This window comes from Grampus griseus (genome assembly GCF_964374135.1).
Source record: "Grampus griseus genome assembly, chromosome: 14".
NCBI lineage: Eukaryota > Metazoa > Chordata > Mammalia > Artiodactyla > Delphinidae > Grampus > Grampus griseus.
The window spans coordinates 1,470,686-1,489,656 of record NC_139008.1 but is presented as its reverse complement, the minus strand read 5'-3'; the positions used below and the strand labels follow the sequence as shown (position 1 = coordinate 1,489,656).

Below are 18,971 nucleotides of genomic sequence, written 5' to 3'. Positions count from 1 at the left end.
TCCGGTGGCGGCAGCTGGAGGGGGTCGGCGTTCATGGCCAGGTGAGCGGGGCGGTCGGTGAGCGGGGCGGTCGGTGAGCGGGGCGGTCGGTGAGCGGGGCGGCTGGCGCTCAGCCGGCATTTGTGGAGCACCTACTGCATGCCTGCGGAAGGCGGAGTGGCCAGCGGCCTGCCCCAGGTTTCCGGTCCGAAAAGGGGCGCAGAGCCCACCTCTTCCAGGCCTGGAGAGGGTCAGCCCCGACGAGGTGACTAGGGGAGACCTGCCAGCACGAAGCCGACGGTCGGCGAAGGCTCGCGGGGAGGGGCGGGCGGGCGGAGAGCTGGAGGGGGCTTTAGGAAGGGAGGGGCGGGTGGGGGGGCGCCGCGGGTGGAGGTGAAGCTGTGTAGAGCTCCGCAGGCCTGAAGCCTGCGTACCAGAGGTGAGAGGCCCACGTGGCTGAATCCAGGCCGTGGGATGGGGCTGGAGGCCCGCTGCCCAGATCAGGTGGGCTCGGGGCGTGTAACTCCGCTTTCCACGCCTCCGCTGACCGGTGGGATTAGTTCTGGCGCCCAGGACCACCCTGTGTCCTCTTTCCTCGAGACTCTTTACGCCTTTTAAAGGCAGCAGTTCTCACGTTATTGTCTCCAAATCTTGTCACCATGTTTTCATGCTGAAGGACCTTTTGGCTGCTAGCCATGGGGCTAATGGCAGCCTTTTTCATCAGAAGAAAGGACGCAGAGCTTCCTTTGTCGGGTTGTTCTGAGACTCACATGAATGGAGGCGTGGCTAACTCGCAGTCGGTAAGATGTTAACCGCCCCACTTCCCCTAAGAGGCTTGGAAATTGCGCTGCGTTCACACACGGGGTGAGTTCAGGTTTTTTAAGAAATGTGACAGGCCAGTCAGACCCTGTACTGGCCGCCAAAGCCATGGAACTAAGCAAGGGAAGGAACTGTCCTCACGGGGTTTTCTCAGAGTTTCTCAAAGCACAGTGGAAATTTCTATCCGCTGGGAAAGAATGTTACTTTCAGTAATTTTATCAGCATTTTTAACCAGTCTTGGGAAAACTTTGGTTGACACAAACAAGGTGACTACCATTACCGTTTGAGTCTTCCTGAAGAAAACTTCAAGAGGGAAAAAAACACCTTTGGGCTGAAGGGGAGAGGCCTGCCGGAGGAGCTTGGTCCGGCTGCCATAAGCCAGCACCCAGGACGGGCGACTTACAGAGCAGAAGTTTCTGGCTCAGTGTCTGGAGGCTGGAAATCTGAAATCAAGGTGTCAGCAGGGGTGCTTCCTGGGACATCTCGACTTGTAGACGGCCACCTTCTCCCTGTGTCTTCATGTGGTTTTCGCTGTGTGTGTGTGTCTGTGTCCTAACTTCTTCTTACAAGGACACCAGTCATATGGGATTAGAGCCCACCCATGTGACCTCATTTTACCTTAATTACCTCATTTAAAGACCAGCCACCTCTTGAGGTGCTGGGGGTTGGGACTTGACCGTAGAGGCTTCGGGGGGATACGGTTCAGCCCGTCACACCTTCTTTCCGGCTGTGGGGCCTCGTCAAGTCACCTCTCCCTCTTGGGCCGCACTGTCCCATCTCTGAAAACGTGCGGATTGAGCCTGCGAGCTCCTGACCTGCTGGTCTTTGCAATGCCAACCTGCTTGCTCCCTTTTCCTCACCAGGTCCTCGAAGCTGGTGTGGGCTTCCTTTCAGCGTCAAAGGTTCCACACCGGTGGGAGTTGCTTCAAGGGCCGGACGGGCGCTGAGCACCTGTGGCTGATGCGGCATTTGAGGGACCCGTTTGTGAAGGCTGCGAAGGTGGAGAGTTACAGGTGTCGAAGTGCCTTCAAGCTCCTGGAGGTGAACGAGAGGCACCGGATTCTGCGGCCGGGCCTCCGGGTGTTAGACTGCGGCGCCGCTCCCGGCGCGTGGAGCCAGGTGGCTGTGCAGAGTGTCAACGCTGCAGGCACAGGTGGGGCCTCCCGACCGCCGTGGTTTAGACGCAGGCGCTGCCCTCTGCCAGGGGATGCAGAGCAGCTGAGCCGCCCCGTGAAGGCACACGCTTCTGCGTGGTTGTTCAGGAGGAACGATACAACACTGACATTTTCAGAATGAGAGACAGGGTAGAAAGGGATAATGAAAGTGAAAATCACCTCACATCACACCACAGTAGTGTGTAGACTAATATACTGGTGTACGTCCCGTACCTCTGTTGCTGGTTCGGAGCCTCAACAGAGATATATATATATATTTTTTTGGCTGACTGATATATTGATGTCTTTCCATGACAGTACAACTGAGTCAACCTCAGGGGTTTCCAGGTCCTGGTCCTTGAAGCCCTGGGTTTCCTGGAGGTGCTCCTGGGGCTGCCCGGGGGGGCCCGCGTGGATCTGGATTCCCCACTTCGGCTCAACTTGAGGGACTTAGCTTTTATCTGTTTTACATTTAGGGGTTTTGACTAAGATCGTCTATATAAAAATGTTTCCTCTCACTAATAGATCAACTAACTATGCAAGGCAGGAAACTGTGCCATCCTTTGAAACAGCTGCGTGGTATTCCAGGTAACGGTCGTACTGTTGGTGTTTACAGTCTCCCCATCTTGGGCACCGAGGTTGCTTTTGGGTGTGCAGTGCTGTGGTCACGATCCTTACCACTTGTGTTTCCTGCTGTGAAGTCTGAGGGTACCACATGCACTGGCATTATGACACATGTGAAGTTCACAAAGATCTCTCCCAGACACCTTAAAAACCGTTTAAAAAATTTCTTTTGAGCTTAGTATTTATCAGCTAAGTGAATGAATGAGTCAGAAGCTTCTGTTCCTTTTCCCACCACTGAGTCTATCCACAGACTTCCTAACAACTGATTTTAGTGGTTCCTGTCCCCCTAATTTCTCTTCAGTAGAAGCAGGAAAATGCCGAAGTTTAACTTGTAGGAAGAGGTGGCAGAAGCAAAGAGTGTGTGGAGCAAATGGTTTGGTTCTTTTACTCCCAGAAGTTGCAAAAGTGGAACCAAAGCCATTTGCCTTTAGAGGATACTTCCTGGGGCTGTAGTATGTGGGACGTTAAAGGAGACACCAGAAGTGTATAAAATGGAACGAGAGATGTCCCACTAGCCAGGGCTGAAAATGGAGAGCTTTTGCCTTTGAAAAATGAGGTATCCTGCAGAATACCTGGACTTCCAATCTTTAGCTCGAGATAAAACGCCCCGGCCCCTCACCCGTGGAGCAGCTTTTTTACCAAGCCGAGTGAGCTACAAAAGAGTCTGTTCCCTTCATGTATCTAGCCTGTATCTACCCTGGCATGTAGGGAGCCTGGCGTGTAGGAGTGGTGCAGGGAGGGGCCCCCAGGGCTTGTGAAGAGGGGAGCTTGCAACGAGAAGGGAAGGGAAGGCAGGTGGAGCCTGGGTGCAGCGGCCGTGCGGGCAGGAAATCTTGTTTCAGGTGAGGTGAAACAATAACATCTTTTTCTTTCACCACTGGCATCACTCAAATATGGGCAGGGTATCAAATTTTTTTACCTTATTTTGCATTTGTCCGTTTCCCCCGTCTCTTAGCTTGTTTCTGCTAGTTTCTGCATTGAAAGAAATTGGATTAAACTGCAGAATGGATTTGTTGATTTAATACAGAGGCACTTTGTATACTGGTGTGTCATTTTCTGTTTCAGTTTGTCAAAAAGAGCACTCAGAGATAAAAGCCCTTTCATGGACCGCCAGGCTCAGGGAGTGCAATGAAATCAGAGACGGTGTCAGGGCCCAGGGTGTGGCCCCAGGTCTGCCTGTCCCCTGGGACAGTCACTTTTCCTCTCTGGGCCTCAGTTTCCTCAGAGGTAGAAGGACCACCACTCCCCACCACGTGTTTTTGTAGGATGTACAGAAAGTGGGGAAAGGCTTGTGTCCACATATTTGCACATGAGCTCTTTTCCTCCGTCCTGACTTTTTATTTCTATTTTATTATTTTGTTGCATTTATTGTTTGTGGGAAGATTCAGGGTGTAAATAAGCACAGTCACCGTTTCTTCCTTAGATCCCAGTGCTCCTGTTGGCTCTGTGCTTGGGGTAGATCTCCTTCACGTGTCCCCCCTGGAAGGAGCAACTTTTCTGTGCCCTGCCGATGTGACGGACCCAAGAACCTTGCAGAGAATCCGAGAACTGCTTCCTGCTGGGAGAGCAGATGTGATTCTGAGTGACATGGCACCCAACGCCACAGGGATCCGGGGCCTCGACCACGACAGGCTCATCAGCCTGTGCTTGTCCCTTCTGGACATGGCTCCAGAAGTCCTGCACCCTGGGGGAACATTGCTGTGTAAAACCTGGGCTGGAAGTCAAAGCCATCGGTTACAGAAGAGACTGACAGAGGAATTCCAGAAAACGAGGACTGTAAAACCTGAAGCCAGCAGGAAGGAATCATCAGAGGTGTACCTCTTGGCCACACAGTACCGAAGAGGGAAGGGGGAAGGTCTGTGAAGGAATGAGAGTTTCTTCTGCTGTTTCTGGTTCTTTTTCACTGCAAATGTAGCTTGAGCCCTTTCCTGAAGTGTGGCTGGGGAGATCCGAGCTTGATCTCGGATGCAGCGGGCAGGACAAATGGGGGACCTTTTTTTAAGCCCAAAAGATGACAAACCTATATTCAGTGTCCAAGACATATGCTAAAAAAGTCTCTATAACATGATTTGTGAAGAGGAAGAGATAGGCAAAGATTAAAGGATGGGAAGGCAGACTGAGGGAAGGATAAAAACACTGGCAGTCAGGCTTCCCTGGTGGCGCAGTGGTTGAGAGTCCGCCTGCCGATGCAGGGGACATGGGTTCGTGTCCCGGTTCGGGAAGATCCCACATGCTGCGGAGCAGCTGGGCCCGTGAGCCATGGCCGCTGAGCCCGTGCTCCGCAACGGGAGAGGCCACAGCAGTGAGAGGCCCGCGTACCGCAAAAAAAACCAAACCAAACCAACAAAAAACACTAGGAGGCAGAGAAACATACACACGGACACCTTTATGTAACTTTCTCTTCATACCCACGTTAGTATGTTACAGAGCAACAGGCTTCCACCCTTGCTCCAAAACAACCCACAGGTTTCCAGGTGTTATTTTGGGTTTACCGCGTAACGTAGAAAACTCTGAAGTTCCAGTCTGGGCATTTGTGTCCATCTCTCTGGCGAGTGATCTGGAAATACATCCATTCTTCAAGCAGTGAGAGTTCTCAGAACAATCAGGGAAGACGTTTGGTATGAACTATGCACGGGGTGGGTGTGCTTTGCTTTTCGCTGGGACTGTTGCCGTCATACTCCGGCCTCCAGAGACTTACAGTAAGTGTGCCAGAGCGAGCGGGGAGGCGGTGTGTGCGTTTGTTTCCTTCTGCTCTTCCGGGAACGCGACGCAGCTTTACGAGACAATACAGGCCGTATTACTTTATGGAATTCCATGCTTTCAAGTCCATCCTTTGAAAAATTAATTTCTTCAAAGCCATTTCCTGGCGGTGTGCTCATCTCTTAAGAAGGGTTTATTGATTGTAATGGTGATTAAATGCGCGGACCGAAGAAAGAGCGCGCCACCTGGGAGCTGAGAGTTATGTTTTATTCGGCGGACAAGACAGAGGACTTAAGCCCGGACGCAGCATCTCAGATAACTCGGAGATGGCTCCGAAGCGGCAAGGGGGGAGCCAGGATCTATAGGAGTTTTAGCAGCAAAGACCAGGTAGTTGGAATATCAAATGATCACGGTTAACAAAAGAAAAGCAAGACATCTCAAGTTAAGGAATTTAGTGCTTTTCTACGTTTGGGAAGATGCCAGAGTCGGGGGTCACTGAAATCATTTCTTTGATGTGCACCTCAGCTCTCTGGGGCCAGCGTCCTATGTTTTCTCTTCCTGAGTTTCTTCGGTGTGCCGTTGGGGTGGCGGGGCGGTGAGGTGGTGGCTGCAGTGTCTGACGGCGGGCATGCTGTTTCCATCCCGAGTTCCCTGGTCTCACCATCGGGGGTGGCTGTAGTGGCTGGTGACCGGAACGTCTTTTATTTACTGATACGGCAGGCAGCAGTTTTAGTTCACAAATCCGAAGGATCGCTGGGGGAAAGAATAGATACCCAGGAATCTCCATAGGGTCCTAGGGTAGTCCAGATCACTGAAGTAGGCTGCAGGCCCGACTTCTAAAATTTTGTTTTATTTGCGCTCGCAGCCCGCTAATGTAGCCCAGAGAGCCTCCTGTCCTGCTTGCACCTCCCCATCCCGTTTCCTTCCGGCCACAAAACCTTGTGTTTTATTCTCTGGAAGGGAATTCGGTGCAGACCCTCGGACGCTTAGCAGGGGGAGGGGAGGAGGAGGGGCCGGTGAGACCCGTTAGTGGACGCAGGTTGCTGTGGTTCCAGGAGGGATCTGCTGGCTGTGGGCTGACCTCGCCCCGCTCTGCCCTTGCGCCCTGGAGAACTGGGACCCAGACGACGGCATCGCGCCCCGACAGCTCACAGGGCGCTGGGAGGGTAGCTTAGTAGACCGGTTTTTCGCGTTGTTTTAGAGGGCCAGGGGAAAGTAAAAAAGGCATTCATTCAGGCAAATACTGTAGGGGCAAAATCTGCGGACTAGTCCGGCGGGCTGGAAAGTTTGGCCCTGCGAGGCCACCGTTGGCCGGTGCTGTTCCCACAATACGGTGCCAGGCAGCCGCCCAGTGGAAGCCTGACCCGCAGAGGCCTGGGCCACGAAGATAGTCCCACGGGCTGGCCTTTGGTTCCCAGTCCTCTCCGAGCGGGGTCTCCTGCGGGTGGGTGGCTATGGGGGCGAACACGAAGGCCCCAGGACCCGTTGGTGCGCGGGCCCGGAGTTTTACGGCTTGCCCCGCCCAGGTCTCGCGAGAGCGCAGGCGTACGTCTCGCGATACGCGGGCGTAAAAGAGGGAGATCTGAGCAGCGGCGACGGCGGCACGGAGGCTGAGGCGTCTAGGTGAGCGGCCGGGGTCCTGGGAGGGGTACCGGGCTGGGCTTGGGGGCGGGTGCTGAGCCGAATCGGCGGGGTTCGGGCGAAGAAGAGGCTGGGGCAGCCCGCCGGGTCTGGGTGCGGGCGCCGCCCCCTGCCCTGGGGCTCTGAGACGGCGCCCCCTCGGCGTCCCCCCTTCCTTCTTAGACCCCGGCCCTGGGGCTGTTACCGGCGTGTCCACTGTCTGTCCGCGTGCTCACCGGGGCCGGGGTCCCTGCCGGCGCGCCCCTCCGCTCCGTGCTCTGTCCTCCGAGCCTGGGCGCGTCCCGTGCAGCCCCCGAAGGCTTCCTCTCCGAGAGGAGCAAATGGAAATGGCCAGGGTTCGGGGGGCGAGCGAGGGCCGGGGCGGAGGCGGCCACGGAGGAGAGGTGCTTCACCGCCCGGCCTCCGGGAAGAAGGCGCACCCCCCCTCCCCCGCCGCCCCCAGACGGCCCAGTGCAGAGAGAGGAGCCCTTCCCCCAGTCCCGCCCTTTCGAGTTTACAGCACTGTCGCCCGCATGTCTTCACTTGAGCAGCGTGGGAGTTGCCTAAGTTAGGAGAAAGCAGACAAACGGGTGGTGAACTTAGGCCAGCGCAAGTGCCCGTGGCTGTGTGAAGTGGTGTTGCCGGGTGGAGCGCAAGTGCCCGTGGCGGTGTGAAGTGGTTTTGCCGGGTGGGGAGCATCCTCGCAATTTCTGTAGGTGCCCTCGGGTGTCCTTTTGCCAAGGAGGGCAGTCGAGAGGCAGTGTGCTCTGACTCCCAGCTCAGGGGTTCCGTTGAGAGCAGTTCACGTTCAGCGACTAGACTCCTGGAAGTGAGTGTCTTTGATAGAGAGCATGGAGTTTGAGCTTTCACCTTATCGCTTGCCTTATGGAGTGGTTTAGCTCCAGGCAGGTGAAAATGGACGTGTGCTTTTCATTCTGTTGTATTAAGTGCATCAGCTCTTGAGAAGAGGGTGTATTGCCTAAATTTCCCATCATGGGATGGAAAGTATGGTCCTGGTCAAACGGGAGGATTTGCCTTCCAGAGCAGAGCGCTGCTGCCTGGCTCCACGTGGGCCTGTGTCTCTCAGGGAGGCTCACAGCACTGTGAGTGCCCCTCCCCGGTCTGTCTTCTAGCCCATTTTCCATTTGTAGTATGAAGGAGAGGTAGAACAGCTGTGTTGTGCAGCGGTGGAAACGATGGCCTACAGAAGACAAGGGCTCTTCGTGCCCAAGGCCAAGTTTCTTGTTAAGTGTGAAATGCAGAATCAAACCAAGATTCTTCACCTTTTTTGGGGGCAGGTGCCTTCAGTCTAATACTTAGGGGAAATCAGTGAGAGCTGGCTGCTTTCCTCAGGGGAACACAGTATGCACCTGTAGGAATTCACACCTTTTGGCTGTTAACTCTGCCTAGGACACTTCCACACCTTCTGACTGGTAGACGGCCTGGTGTGAGGCTGGAATCAGCGCAGGGCTGGGGATGCGTGTTCTTTGCTTCTGCGTGTCCTGGGCCCTTCACACAGTGGCCTGTGGAGTGCCCTCGACCTTTAGAGCCAGACAGACCCAGGTTCCAGTCTAGGTTCTGTAACTTTTGGAGCCTAGTTTTCTATCATCTCTAGAAGAATGTGTAAGAAGGTTTCATTCATCTGCCCATTGTGATGATTGCCGTGTCATATGTTAAATTACAAGCAAAGTGATAGACTCCGCGGCAATAGCTGTGCCGTCTGCCATTTGGAGACTTCTTTTGGGCCCTTACAATCCTCACAACTTTGAAAAGTGGGATCCTCAGTGTACAGATGAGGAGACAGGTTCAGGAAGTCCTGGTGCCCAGTGAACATCAGGTGCCTTTCTGTGTGGTGCCTGTGGCTGAAATAGTAGTGACACTTACTAACGTCTTTGTTATCCTGTAATTAGCGTTGCTGTGGTTGTCATCCTTACTGCCACCATTGTGTGCTTTGTTTCTAATTCCCAGAAGCTAGGCTTTTTGTGATTGCTTATGTGGGAGACGTGCCACCTGATTGTCGAGCATCTTATCTTGGGAGCCGTCTGTCTGTCCTCCTGGTGTGCAGGTCAGCAGCTTGGTGGCATGTTGTACTTTTATGCCTCCGTTTCTTCTCTGAGAAATTGGCAGTGTGGGCTCCCAGTGAACTCCAAAGAATGTGGTTACGGACACTGGAATATTATAAGGGCTCTGAGAGAGCATTAGGGGAGTGGGACTGCCCGAAGGTCCCCCTGACTGGGCAGCTGGCAGAGCTGATGGCTCATGAAAAGGCTTCCTGTGACCCTTGCCTTGCTTTCCTCCAGAAGGGAAGTGGCCATGGAAGACCTGGGGGAGAATACCACCGTCCTGTCCACCCTGAGGTCTTTGAACAACTTCATTTCTCAGCGAGTGGAGGGAGGATCTGGACTGGATGTTTCCACCTCTGCCCAAGGTTCTCTGCAGATGCAGTACCAACAGAGCATGCAGGTGAGTGGTATGTGTTGGGATAGGGGCCTCTAGGTAAAGACACCTGCTCTTAGGTGGGGCTGGTTCGAGTTCCAGATGGTGTAGGAGAGCGGTTTGTGTCAGGATAAGGGCCTCTACATACAGAGACTTTCCCTTCGGTAGGGCCGATTCAACTCCCATATAGTTGAGGCAGGTGTGCGCTTTCTCAGCCTAGAGGTCAGCTGGCCATCTCCCACATCTCCAACGTGGATAGGCATAGTTTTGGAGGATAGCCAGAGGTCATGGTCTGGCCCTGAGCTGTCCTGGCTCAAAAGCCTGAGATAACAGCACCCCCAGAGTGGGTCAGCATTGTGCTGACACCAACGAGCTCGCAGACACTAAAGCTAGGATTGGAAAGCCACTTTATTCATTTAATCGAGGGAAACAGTCCCAAACTGCCTGGGCACATGACCACTGGAATTGTGTAGCCAGCTGCTGGCTCCCTTGGTGGTGTAACACATGGGAGGGCTGTGTTTTAAGCACAGGTTCTTGGTCAGCCTGGCAGGAAAGGCAGGGCAGTGAGTGAAGGCTTGGGCATATGACAGCCTCAGACCATGGGGGCCATTTGCACATCTTCGCTTCAGTCTGCCGTGGGGTGATTTTTATAGTTTCACTTTGCTCATAGTCTTATTTCACTTTATTCCAAGTTCTCAACAATGCTCACTGTGGACACAGTTGTAAAGGCTCAGGTCTCCTGAAAGACTTCAGGTTCTGAAGAGTCGTGGGGTCAGTGCTAGTTGGGGCAGGGATCACTGGGTCCACATAGGGAGGGGATGTGGTGTCTGAGCCATGTCCAGGCCCCTGCCACTGTCAGGGCTGCATCAGGTGATCTCTGGCTTCTCTGCTTGCATTCCTTCTCTCTTGTCAGCCTTGCCTGTGTTGCTGCAGCCTTTCTGCTATAATGTCCTGTGTCAGACGAGCCAGTGGTTTCCTGTTGCTCTGGGAGCCCTGATGAGTCCATGCCACATTTGCTAAAACAGGGGCTGCTGTGTTTGTATGCATTCGTTTGCTGAATGGTTGAATTACTTACTATGTGTTTGTTAGTGGGCTAAGTTGCTCACTGCCCTTTTTTGTTTTTGGCAAGGACTGTTCTTTATCCTGAAATTAGGTCATTTATATTTGTTTTTGTTGTTAAAACACCTTTTTTGAAAGGGTGGTGGTGACAGACTGTAGGGTTTTTTTGTTTTTTGTTTTTGATCCTTGCTCACTGGCAGAATATGAAGTTGGCATCTTTGGTCTAAGAAAGTTATAATTTTATTGATGGAGGTGTCTGGGAACTTTTGGCCTGTTGGAACTATAGAGTCTAGAATTTCCAGGGTCCCTTGTTCTCACTCACCTATGACCTGAAAGGCTTCCCCGGTTGGGAGATCAGTAGATGAGAGCTGTAGCCAGAGTGAGCTGGTTAGAGAGCCATGTGGCACCGGACCTGCCTAGGAGCCCTGACCTTGGACCTGTCCTGTCTCAGGACTTCAGTCAGTGTTCTGTCTCTTTCCTACCATGCCTGGCAGGTGAGGGAATAGCAAGTGAGGGAACAGAGCAGCTGCAGGTCTGGGGAGTCTGGAGGCAGAGAGCAGTGTGTTGCCTACTAGTCCCCTCCCCTGCTTTATTTTAAGGTTCCTGTTTCTGTGTGCAGGTGTTTATAGTCTGCTGTGCTACGTGTCAGTATTGGCTTAAATATAAAAATATGTTCAGTGACTTTCCTTCAGATATAGTCAATGTTCCAGGAAGATGTGGCCAATGGATGTGTGTCTCCGGGACTTCCGTGTGGTACCCACACCCTCGGAGCTGGGGTCCCGCCATCCTCTGAAGAAGCTGGGCCCTAGCTGCAGACTCAGAGTGAGACTAGGAAGACTGAGTTTGATGGAGGGTAGAGTTAGGAACTCCCAAATGTCAACAGGTGGGAATTGAAATGAGAGAAAATATCAGAGGGGTAAAGAAAGTGTGGACTTTGGCCTCCAAAGTATGTGGGGGAAGGGTGGAGAAAATGTCTTTTCTCTGGCCTGGGATTTCTCACACTTGGCACTGTTGACATTTTGGGCTGAATAATTTTTTGTTTTGTAGGACATTCCTGTGCATCGTGGGATGTTTAGCAACATCCCTGACTTCTACCCACTACATGCCAGGAGCCAACACAGAGTGTCGCCCCTTCTTGTGACGATCAGTTGTGTCCCCAGACAGTGCCCCGTGTCCCTGATTGAAATGAGAACCACTTTCTGTAGCCCAGAGCATCTTGAACTTTAACGTGCATATGAACCACCTGAAGATATGGTTAAAAGGAAGGTTCCAATTTGGTATCTGTGCGGTGTGGCCCGAGACTCTGCATTTCTGTTAAGTGCCCAGGAGATGCTGTGTTGCTGGACTGCAGGCCGTTTTTGGAGGGGTTGGGCTCTAGCCCCCTGAAGACAAGGCCCTTGCAGTCGGTGATTTGGTGGTACTGTTGGCTGTGTCTTCTGAGGCCCTTCAGAGCTTCAGTTCCACCTTATTTACCTACCCTCTGGGGGACGCAGACTTCTGAGGTGGGCCCCAAACTGCTGGCCCCTGGTGGACTGGAGTTTCTCCCACTTAATCGAACACTAACTAGGTGTTGTGGCCCCGCGGTTCTGCAGATAGAATTAATAGCTCCAATCAGTTGACCTTAAGGTAGGGAGAGTACCTGGGTGGGCCTGACCCAATCAGGTGAGTCTTTAAAATCTGGGTCCAGAGATCAGACAGAGAAGTCAGAGATGCAGAGCAGGAAAGGGATTCCACTCGTTGGCTTTGGAGGTGGAGAGGGCCGTGTGGCAGGGAATGTGGGCAGCCTCTGGGAGCTGACAGCAGCCTGGGCCTTCCAGCCAGCAAGGAAATAGGAGCGTGGAAGAGGCTGCTGAGCTATAGGGGAGAGCACAGCTTGCCGACTGCATGGATTTTAGATGTTGAGACCCTGATCGGAGAACCTGGCTCTGTGTGCCCGGCCTTCTGACCCATGAAACCGACAGCCAGCATATGGGCGTTTAAGCTGCTGCGTTGGTGGTAGTTTGTTACACGGCATAGGAAACAAGCCCTCACACTGTCATCTGAAAACGCACCTTCCTCTTTCGTCCTTTGTCACCTTCTCTTGTCTTGCTGCCTCCCTGCACTCCTTTCCCACCTGGGGGCCCGGTGTTCCTTCCTCCCCAGGGCTGAGCGAGGGCCTTGCTGGGAGCAGGTGCTTGGTGAGGGAGTGTTGAGTGAGCCCCTCGCCTGGCTGACGCAGCTTCTGAGGACCTGTCTTTTCTTTGCACATGACCCGGTCAGCTGGAGGAGCGAGCAGAGCAGATCCGTTCCAGGTCCCACCTCATCCAGGTGGAGCGGGAGAAGACGCAGATGGAGCTGAGTCACAAGAGGGCCCGCGTGGAACTGGAGCGGGCAGCCAGCGCCAGTGCCAGGAGCTATGAGGTGGGCTCTGGTGGGGCCCCCCAGAGCAAGGGGGCGGTGCGTGTACCTGCCAGACCGCGGGGAGCAAGAGCCCAGCCAGCGGCCCAGGTGCTCTCCTCCAGGTGTCCAGGGCCTGCCTTCTTAGGCCACCTGAGGAAGTGGGTCGGGCCTCAGGTGTGCTCTGTGTCCCCGGGGAGGGCAGCACGAAGGGACGGCTGCCCTGCCACGTCTGCGCAGTGAGGTGCTGGTGGGCATTCGTCTCCGCTGGCTGCCTCGTTGCCCTGTCTTCTCTGTGAGAATTGGGATGGAGGTCTGGCACAAATGCCAGGTGGCCTGGGGGTTACAGGCCTCGAAAGTCACCGGCTTGTGTAAGAGTCTCAGGTCCAGGCTGGCTCTTGTGCAAATGGTTATAAGGCCTCAGCGCCAGGAACCCCAATCTCAGGGGCTGCTTCAGGTTGCCCTTGCCTTACCCAGGGCAGGCTGTTACCCAGAGGAGATGCTAGGTTTTTACTTAGTGCATCAATTCCATGCTTCCTTTGCTTTGATTAACAGCACTTTGCCAGGGTTTTTCAATAAGTGCTGATGAGTCGTGGAAATGCTGCCACAGGCAGAGCGTTGGACCAGAAAGTCTCTGGCCTCTGTGCTTTCCCTGAGGATGGATATCTGGCCCCATTCTCACCTTACGTGGCATATTCCCACTCTTTCCTAGTCCCTGTAGAAATAGCTGATGGCTTCGAGGGTGAGATGCTAACTGGATGTACTCGAGCCCGATGTGCAGGCCCGTGGCCGTGGTGTGTTGTGTGGACTCAGTAGCCCAGTGTGCTGCAGGTGGGGGACTGCTGCCTCGGCGTTGGCCCTGGTACTGCTCAGTGTGGGGCTTCGGCCGATATTCTGGGTTGTCCTAGGAAAGATGTCCTGGGGGAGCCGGTGGGAAGAGGAAGAGGGAGAGGCCAGGGGAATCTTGCAAGTATTGAAGTGAGTCACTGACAGTCTTTCTTGGGGAAATCCAAGGGTACAGGGCTGACTGAGCTTAATCCTGGGCCCCTCGCTGAGCTCGCGCCTTCCTCTCGGAGAGGCCTTTCCCCGCTGCCCGTGGACTTAGCTGAAGACGGCTCTCGAGCCGTCTGAGCCAGTGGTTTTCAGTTTGTCCCTTTGAGTCTTGGGTATCTGCGAAGGTTTTTCAGGGACTGCCAGTTTGGTAGTGGGTGGAGAGGGCAGGTGGGTGGGAATCTCAGCCCTGCCACCTGGAAATACCTATGAGATGGTGAGACTTCAGTGTCCAAGGTCTGGGGACCTGCCTGGACTGCCGCATGTGCACTTGGGACTGGCAGCCTGAGGAGAGATGCCACGTCTTGCCCTGTGACGTGCTGGCCGGGTCCCTGCACAGCCACAGCAGCTCACTCCTGCATCTTGGCAGGTCCCCAGGCTTTAAGGCCTCCTGGTGGTTTGGAGGCTGTACTCGCGGTTGGTGGCTCCTTTGAACCCTGGATCAGCAAGAGGCCGTGGCCCTGGCCGTGCTTTTCTTAAGCTCCTCCTTGCCGCTGGGCTCCGAGAGTCCTGGTCTCAGCACTGCCTCTGAGTACGGCAGGCCCTGCGAGTGCCCGGCAGGCAGCCCTTGGCGGGAGCTTCTGCGGCTCAGCTTCCTGATGAGAGGTCAGAGGTCAGCAGAGTGTCAGGCTCCATGTAACTAGGACTTGGTGCCTTTGCCCCTGGGACTCTGGCTGCCGCTTGTGGTCCCTTTGCTTCTTGGGCTGAGGGTAACCTCAGTGGCCGACACTTGCCCCTTCGGACCCCGAGATCGTCAGAGTGAGGAGTCTGAGTTCTGTGCGTTCCTTACCAGCGCAAGCCACGCGGCCCCTCGAGGGGGCCAGTGCAGGGTGGCTCTGAAGCTCTGGGGGAGATGAGGGCCCATGGTCACGTGCTCCTGCCTGCAGGCTCCTGGCCACGCCCCCTGTCCCTGCCCGGTCGTCCACTCTCTGGGGTCTGGGGGCGTGCCGACTCACTGGAACGGGAGCCGCCGGAGCTGCCAAGCTCAGAGGCATCTTCCCAAGGTCGAGTCTGAGTGAGATCGCTGTGCTCCTCCTTGCAGATGGCCACTGTGAGCAGTGGTCGGTGGCGGTGACGTGTGCCGAGCGCCCTCCCGGGGGGGCGCCGTGAGATGTGGCGTCGCGCCGCTGTGGCCGGGTGCTCACCTTGGAGGGCGTCCCGCTGCGGCCTCGGGGTGCCTGTGGGCTTGGCTCTTGCCTTGTCGGTGGCTCTGCTCTGGGTCTCGGTGCTGTCCGGCGGGCAGAGTGGGCTGGGCTCGGCCTGCTCACGCGCCGTCTCACCAGGCGTTCTCCTTGGCAGCGCGAGGTGGACCGCAACCAGGAGCTCCTGACGCGCATTCGGCAGCTGCAGGAGCGGGAAGCCGAGGCGGAGGGGAAGATGAAGGAGCAGCTGCAGCGCTACAGGGTGTGCCAGCAGAGCCTGGACGCGGCCAGCAAGAGGCTGCGGGACCAGGAGGACGGCCTGGCCGAAGCCGGCGAGGTGAGGGGCTGGGGCCCCGGGCTGGGGTGCTGCCCTCTCCCCGCGAGCAGTCTCTGGGCGGAGGGGAGATGAACTCCCACCTCCAGCACGGTAGCTCCGTGGTAGCGCCCCTGTGTACTTCTGCTCCCCACGTGTGTGCCTACGTTTTTGCGTGGTTGTGATCGTAGCAGAAATACTAATTTTCCATTCTGTGGTTTTCAGTTAGTAAGTTGAATACTTTTTTAGTCTTTGTGATTATTTTTAGTGATTGACTAACCTGTTTTTGGTCACTTTCAAGTGTTTTTTTTAATACACACACACACCCTCATACAGATACATATGTGGTAGATAGCTTCATGCGTGTAGCCTTTTTGTTTCTGTTGAATGATTTCGTTTGGACAGATCCCTAGGATCACCAGGTACAGGTCTCTCTCTGGCTTTTGCTACCAGTTGCTGTGTTCTACTAGTAGCTATTGTTGAGGATTCTACTTTCGCTGGAACCTCTACCTGTCACGGATAATGGTGTTTTCTGGAAATACTTGTGATTCTGCCCCCCCTGCCCCCGCCCCCGGAGATGTGCCTCTGGATTTGCATTTCTTTGATTATTAATAAGGTTTGTTAGCGTCTGAGAATATGTCTGGAACCAGAGCATAGATCAACCGTAGTCCTTATGGTCTCTACCAACCGAAGGTTGTGTAAGCTTTAGAGACAGAACCCAGACATTGATGCTTGTGGAAATTGGACTCCTCTGACCTTCCCTGTGTCTTTGCTGTGCTGCTCAGGATCACAGGCGCTGCGAGGAGGAAGATGAGACGCTGCCGGGGGGGGGGAGTCGGGGGCCGCGGGATCACCGGGGTTCTGTGTCTGCGTGGTCTTCTCTCCCTGGTGGCTCTTCGGAGCAGCGCCAGGTTATCTCTGCCTTGGCCGCGCTGGAGAGCATGTTACGCTTGTTCCTACATCTGTCTTCTGACGTGGATGTTGGCAGGAGCGGCCGTAAGACAAGTCCTCCTCCCGCCTTGGGTGTGTGCCTGCTTGTGCTCTCTCGCAGGCTTCTCTGGAGGACGGGGGTGGGCATGTCCTGCACATGGCTCAGTGAGGAGCAATTTGGGCGGCACCCTTGGCACAGAAGTTGCAGAGCAGATGCCCGTGGGGCCTGGCGTGGCAAGGGTTGTGGCGGTTTGGGACGGAGACCCCGACGTTGCTCATCTCCCTTTTCACCCCGTGGAGAAGGTGTCCTTGGTTCCGAGTCTAGGTTTGTAAACCTCCCGCCCGCACAGCTGTGTTCTCTTGTCGCGGTGCCTGGCCTAGATGCTCGTGCTCTCTGAGGTCATCCTGGTGGTGGCCTGGCTTTCGCGCAGCTTTGTCCTCCAGGCGGTGGGCTGTCTGGCTCCTGGATTCAGCACAGCGCCTGTACCTTTATTTAGTTCAGGAAGAATCCTCAAAGGATATGTTCATTGTTAAATAAATCTTAAGTATCTTCATTCTTTTTTGGGTCCCGGATTGAGAGTCACTGTTATAATAAAGGAAACCATGCAGGTCGATGAGAGGGTAGGACACAGACCCACCCCCCCATCAGCCTCCCTGGGGGGCCTGCTGTGGCCTCCGTGTTTGCAGACGGTGCCCCGTGTGAGGGTTGCTCACTGTGGTGAGTTTGCCAGGCCGTCCTCTTGCCCTCAGCTTGTAGGTTGATGTCTGACTCTCAGAGGCTGATGGGGCGATGTTTCCACTTGTTAACTTAGAGTGACGCCCTTGAGTGGGCTGGCTTTTCCTGTTGGAGGCGTGCTCTTTTGCCCCAGGAAAGCCACAAGTGGGGTCCCCTCACCAGAAGGTTGTCTGGGGAGGGTGTGGTCCGAGCTGAGGACCGCGGTTCCGCCCCAGTGTCCGTCTAGCGGACTCGCTGTCCTGGAGGCCTCCCCGTGCCTTCCCCCATGACCCCTTCTGGCCTCCGCGGCACTCGTGCAGCTCCCGTTCGCTGTGTGTGGCTCTCGTGGCGTCATGCTGAGGAGCCTCGGCGCCCACTTCTGACTGCTTGGCGGGTGCCCGGCGTGTCCCCGTGTAGCGTCTCCTGCACAGCTGGGCGGGGGGCACGGTGCTGGGGTGGGGTGGTTAGAGGAGGGATTCTGGGCTGAGGACAGAGTGGGTGTGGGCCGCCACGGACTGGGGGGCTGTGCACACGCCGGCTGGGAAGGGGTGACGTGGGGTGTGGGTGTGGAGGCTGCCAGGTGTGAGGCCCGGGCCCGCCTTGGCCGGCAGCGTTCTCACTCCAGAGGCCACGGGTCACCGAGGCGGGGCTCAGGTGGGGTTGAGGGGCGGTCACGTGTTCCAAAGGAGGAGATGGCTCTGTCCTCGCCCTCCAGAGCGGGACGGGAGGGGACCGGCTCTTGTCTGTCTCGCTTTCAGACCGTCAGTGTGCTGAAGGGGAGGCTCTCGGACCTGCAGTGGAGCGTGATGAACCAGGAGATGCAGGTGAAACGCCTGGAGTCTGAGAGGCAGGAGCTGAAGGAGCAGCTGGAACTGCAGCACAGGTGAGCGTGGAGGCGGGCAGGTCCGCCCCCTTCAGGGCAGGGGTCCCCGCCCCTTTGCCAGGTAAGCCTGGCCAGCTGTCCACCTGGGTGCAGTTGGCCCGAAGCCTGCTGGGCTGCGTGCCGAGCTGGGCGTCCACTCGTTAACCATGTGCCAGACCCAGGCTTGCTCTCCTGCGTATGCCCTCTGTGGCGTGAGCGCCCAGCGTTCACGATCGTCGTGTGCACTGAAGCTCTGAGGTTCCACGAGTGCCCTTCGTGTGCTGGCCTCCCATCCACAGGCTGTTGGGACACACTGAGGCCTTTGAAGCCAGGACCTTTTAGTGCTAGAACAGAGCAGTGTTTCAAATGTTCCAAGAATAAGAAGCGGGAACAGTCATTTCTTTCCTCCTCTGGGAGTGGGATGCCTTCCTGGAGGGAGCTTTCAGAGAAGATGTTGCGTTTGAGCGTGCGTAGGACATGCCCTGGGGCAGGGGGGACGTGGGTGGGAAAGGACGTTCCTGGGGAGGGAACCCTCTGAGCAAAGGCACGGCAGGATGGAGGAGCTGGCCAGGAGATGCAGGTGGAAGACAGCGCTCTCCCAAAGCTCGTGGCCTCTGCCTTAGCAGGTGTTGTCTTAGGGGAGTTCTGACCACTCGGTGGAATGGGGCAGGGTTGAGGGGGGTGGGCCGGTCCTCAGCGGGTCCTTGGCTTTGGCTGTTCCAGGGCCAGCAGAAGCTCCTATTGTGAGAGGTGTGGGGAGGGGAGAGGACTCACAGGTGGTCTGGACTTACCCACGTGCCCTGCGACTCAGGCCACAGAGCCAGCAGCAGGGGCTGGGCCCTGGACCCTGAGGCGTCCTTGCAGGGAGCGTGCAGGAGTGTGCTTGCACGCGTGTGTGAGTGAGTGTGTCTGTGCTGGAGAGCTTTTAGAGTGCGGGCAGGTGCTGGCTTTACCACATGCCTGTTTCTGCACATGGTGTACTTTTTTCTTAATAGGAAATGGCAGGAAGCTAACCAGAAGGTTCAGGAGCTCCAGGCCAGCCAAGAAGCACGGGTGGACCAAGAGCAGAGGATTAAGGTGAGTTGCTCCGTTTCAGTCCCTGGCCTGTGCCTGGGAGATGTCACAGCGCCGGGCCCGGCCCCCTATGACCCGTGGCTGTTTCAGAACTGGGGGCGTACTCAGTGGCCTCTAG

The 18,971-nt window shown here is 55.6% G+C and overlaps 2 protein-coding genes across 6 annotated transcripts in view; both read left to right on the top strand.

Annotated features, from left to right (window-relative positions):
* The first annotated feature begins 1 nt into the window (after position 1).
* On the top strand, positions 2-5,527 carry MRM2 (mitochondrial rRNA methyltransferase 2). Of its 5 annotated transcripts, none has more exons than XM_082669548.1 (5): positions 2-41; positions 656-779; positions 1,662-1,951; positions 2,478-2,540; positions 4,000-5,527. In XM_082669548.1, the coding sequence occupies exons 2-5, from the start codon at positions 754-756 to the stop codon at positions 4,437-4,439; spliced, it is 819 nt and encodes a 272-aa protein (XP_082525674.1). In that variant the 5' UTR covers positions 2-41; positions 656-753; the 3' UTR covers positions 4,440-5,527. The 5 variants fall into 5 exon arrangements, with proteins under 5 accessions (XP_082525674.1, XP_082525678.1, XP_082525677.1 ...); XM_082669550.1 differs by having other exon boundaries at positions 9-41; positions 707-779; XM_082669549.1 differs by lacking the exon at positions 2-41 and adding an exon at positions 62-244.
* A 1,330-nt stretch (positions 5,528-6,857) lies between these two features.
* The window catches only part of MAD1L1 (mitotic arrest deficient 1 like 1), a 318,428-nt gene continuing 306,314 nt past the window's right edge, over positions 6,858-18,971 (top strand). Inside the window, exons 1-6 of the mRNA XM_082669805.1 lie at positions 6,858-6,899; positions 9,197-9,359; positions 12,651-12,791; positions 15,117-15,296; positions 17,676-17,800; positions 18,775-18,856. Coding sequence (XP_082525931.1) covers positions 9,210-9,359; positions 12,651-12,791; positions 15,117-15,296; positions 17,676-17,800; positions 18,775-18,856 — 678 coding nt within the window. The 5' untranslated portion in view covers positions 6,858-6,899; positions 9,197-9,209. The remainder of the gene's footprint in view (positions 6,900-9,196; positions 9,360-12,650; positions 12,792-15,116; positions 15,297-17,675; positions 17,801-18,774; positions 18,857-18,971) is intronic.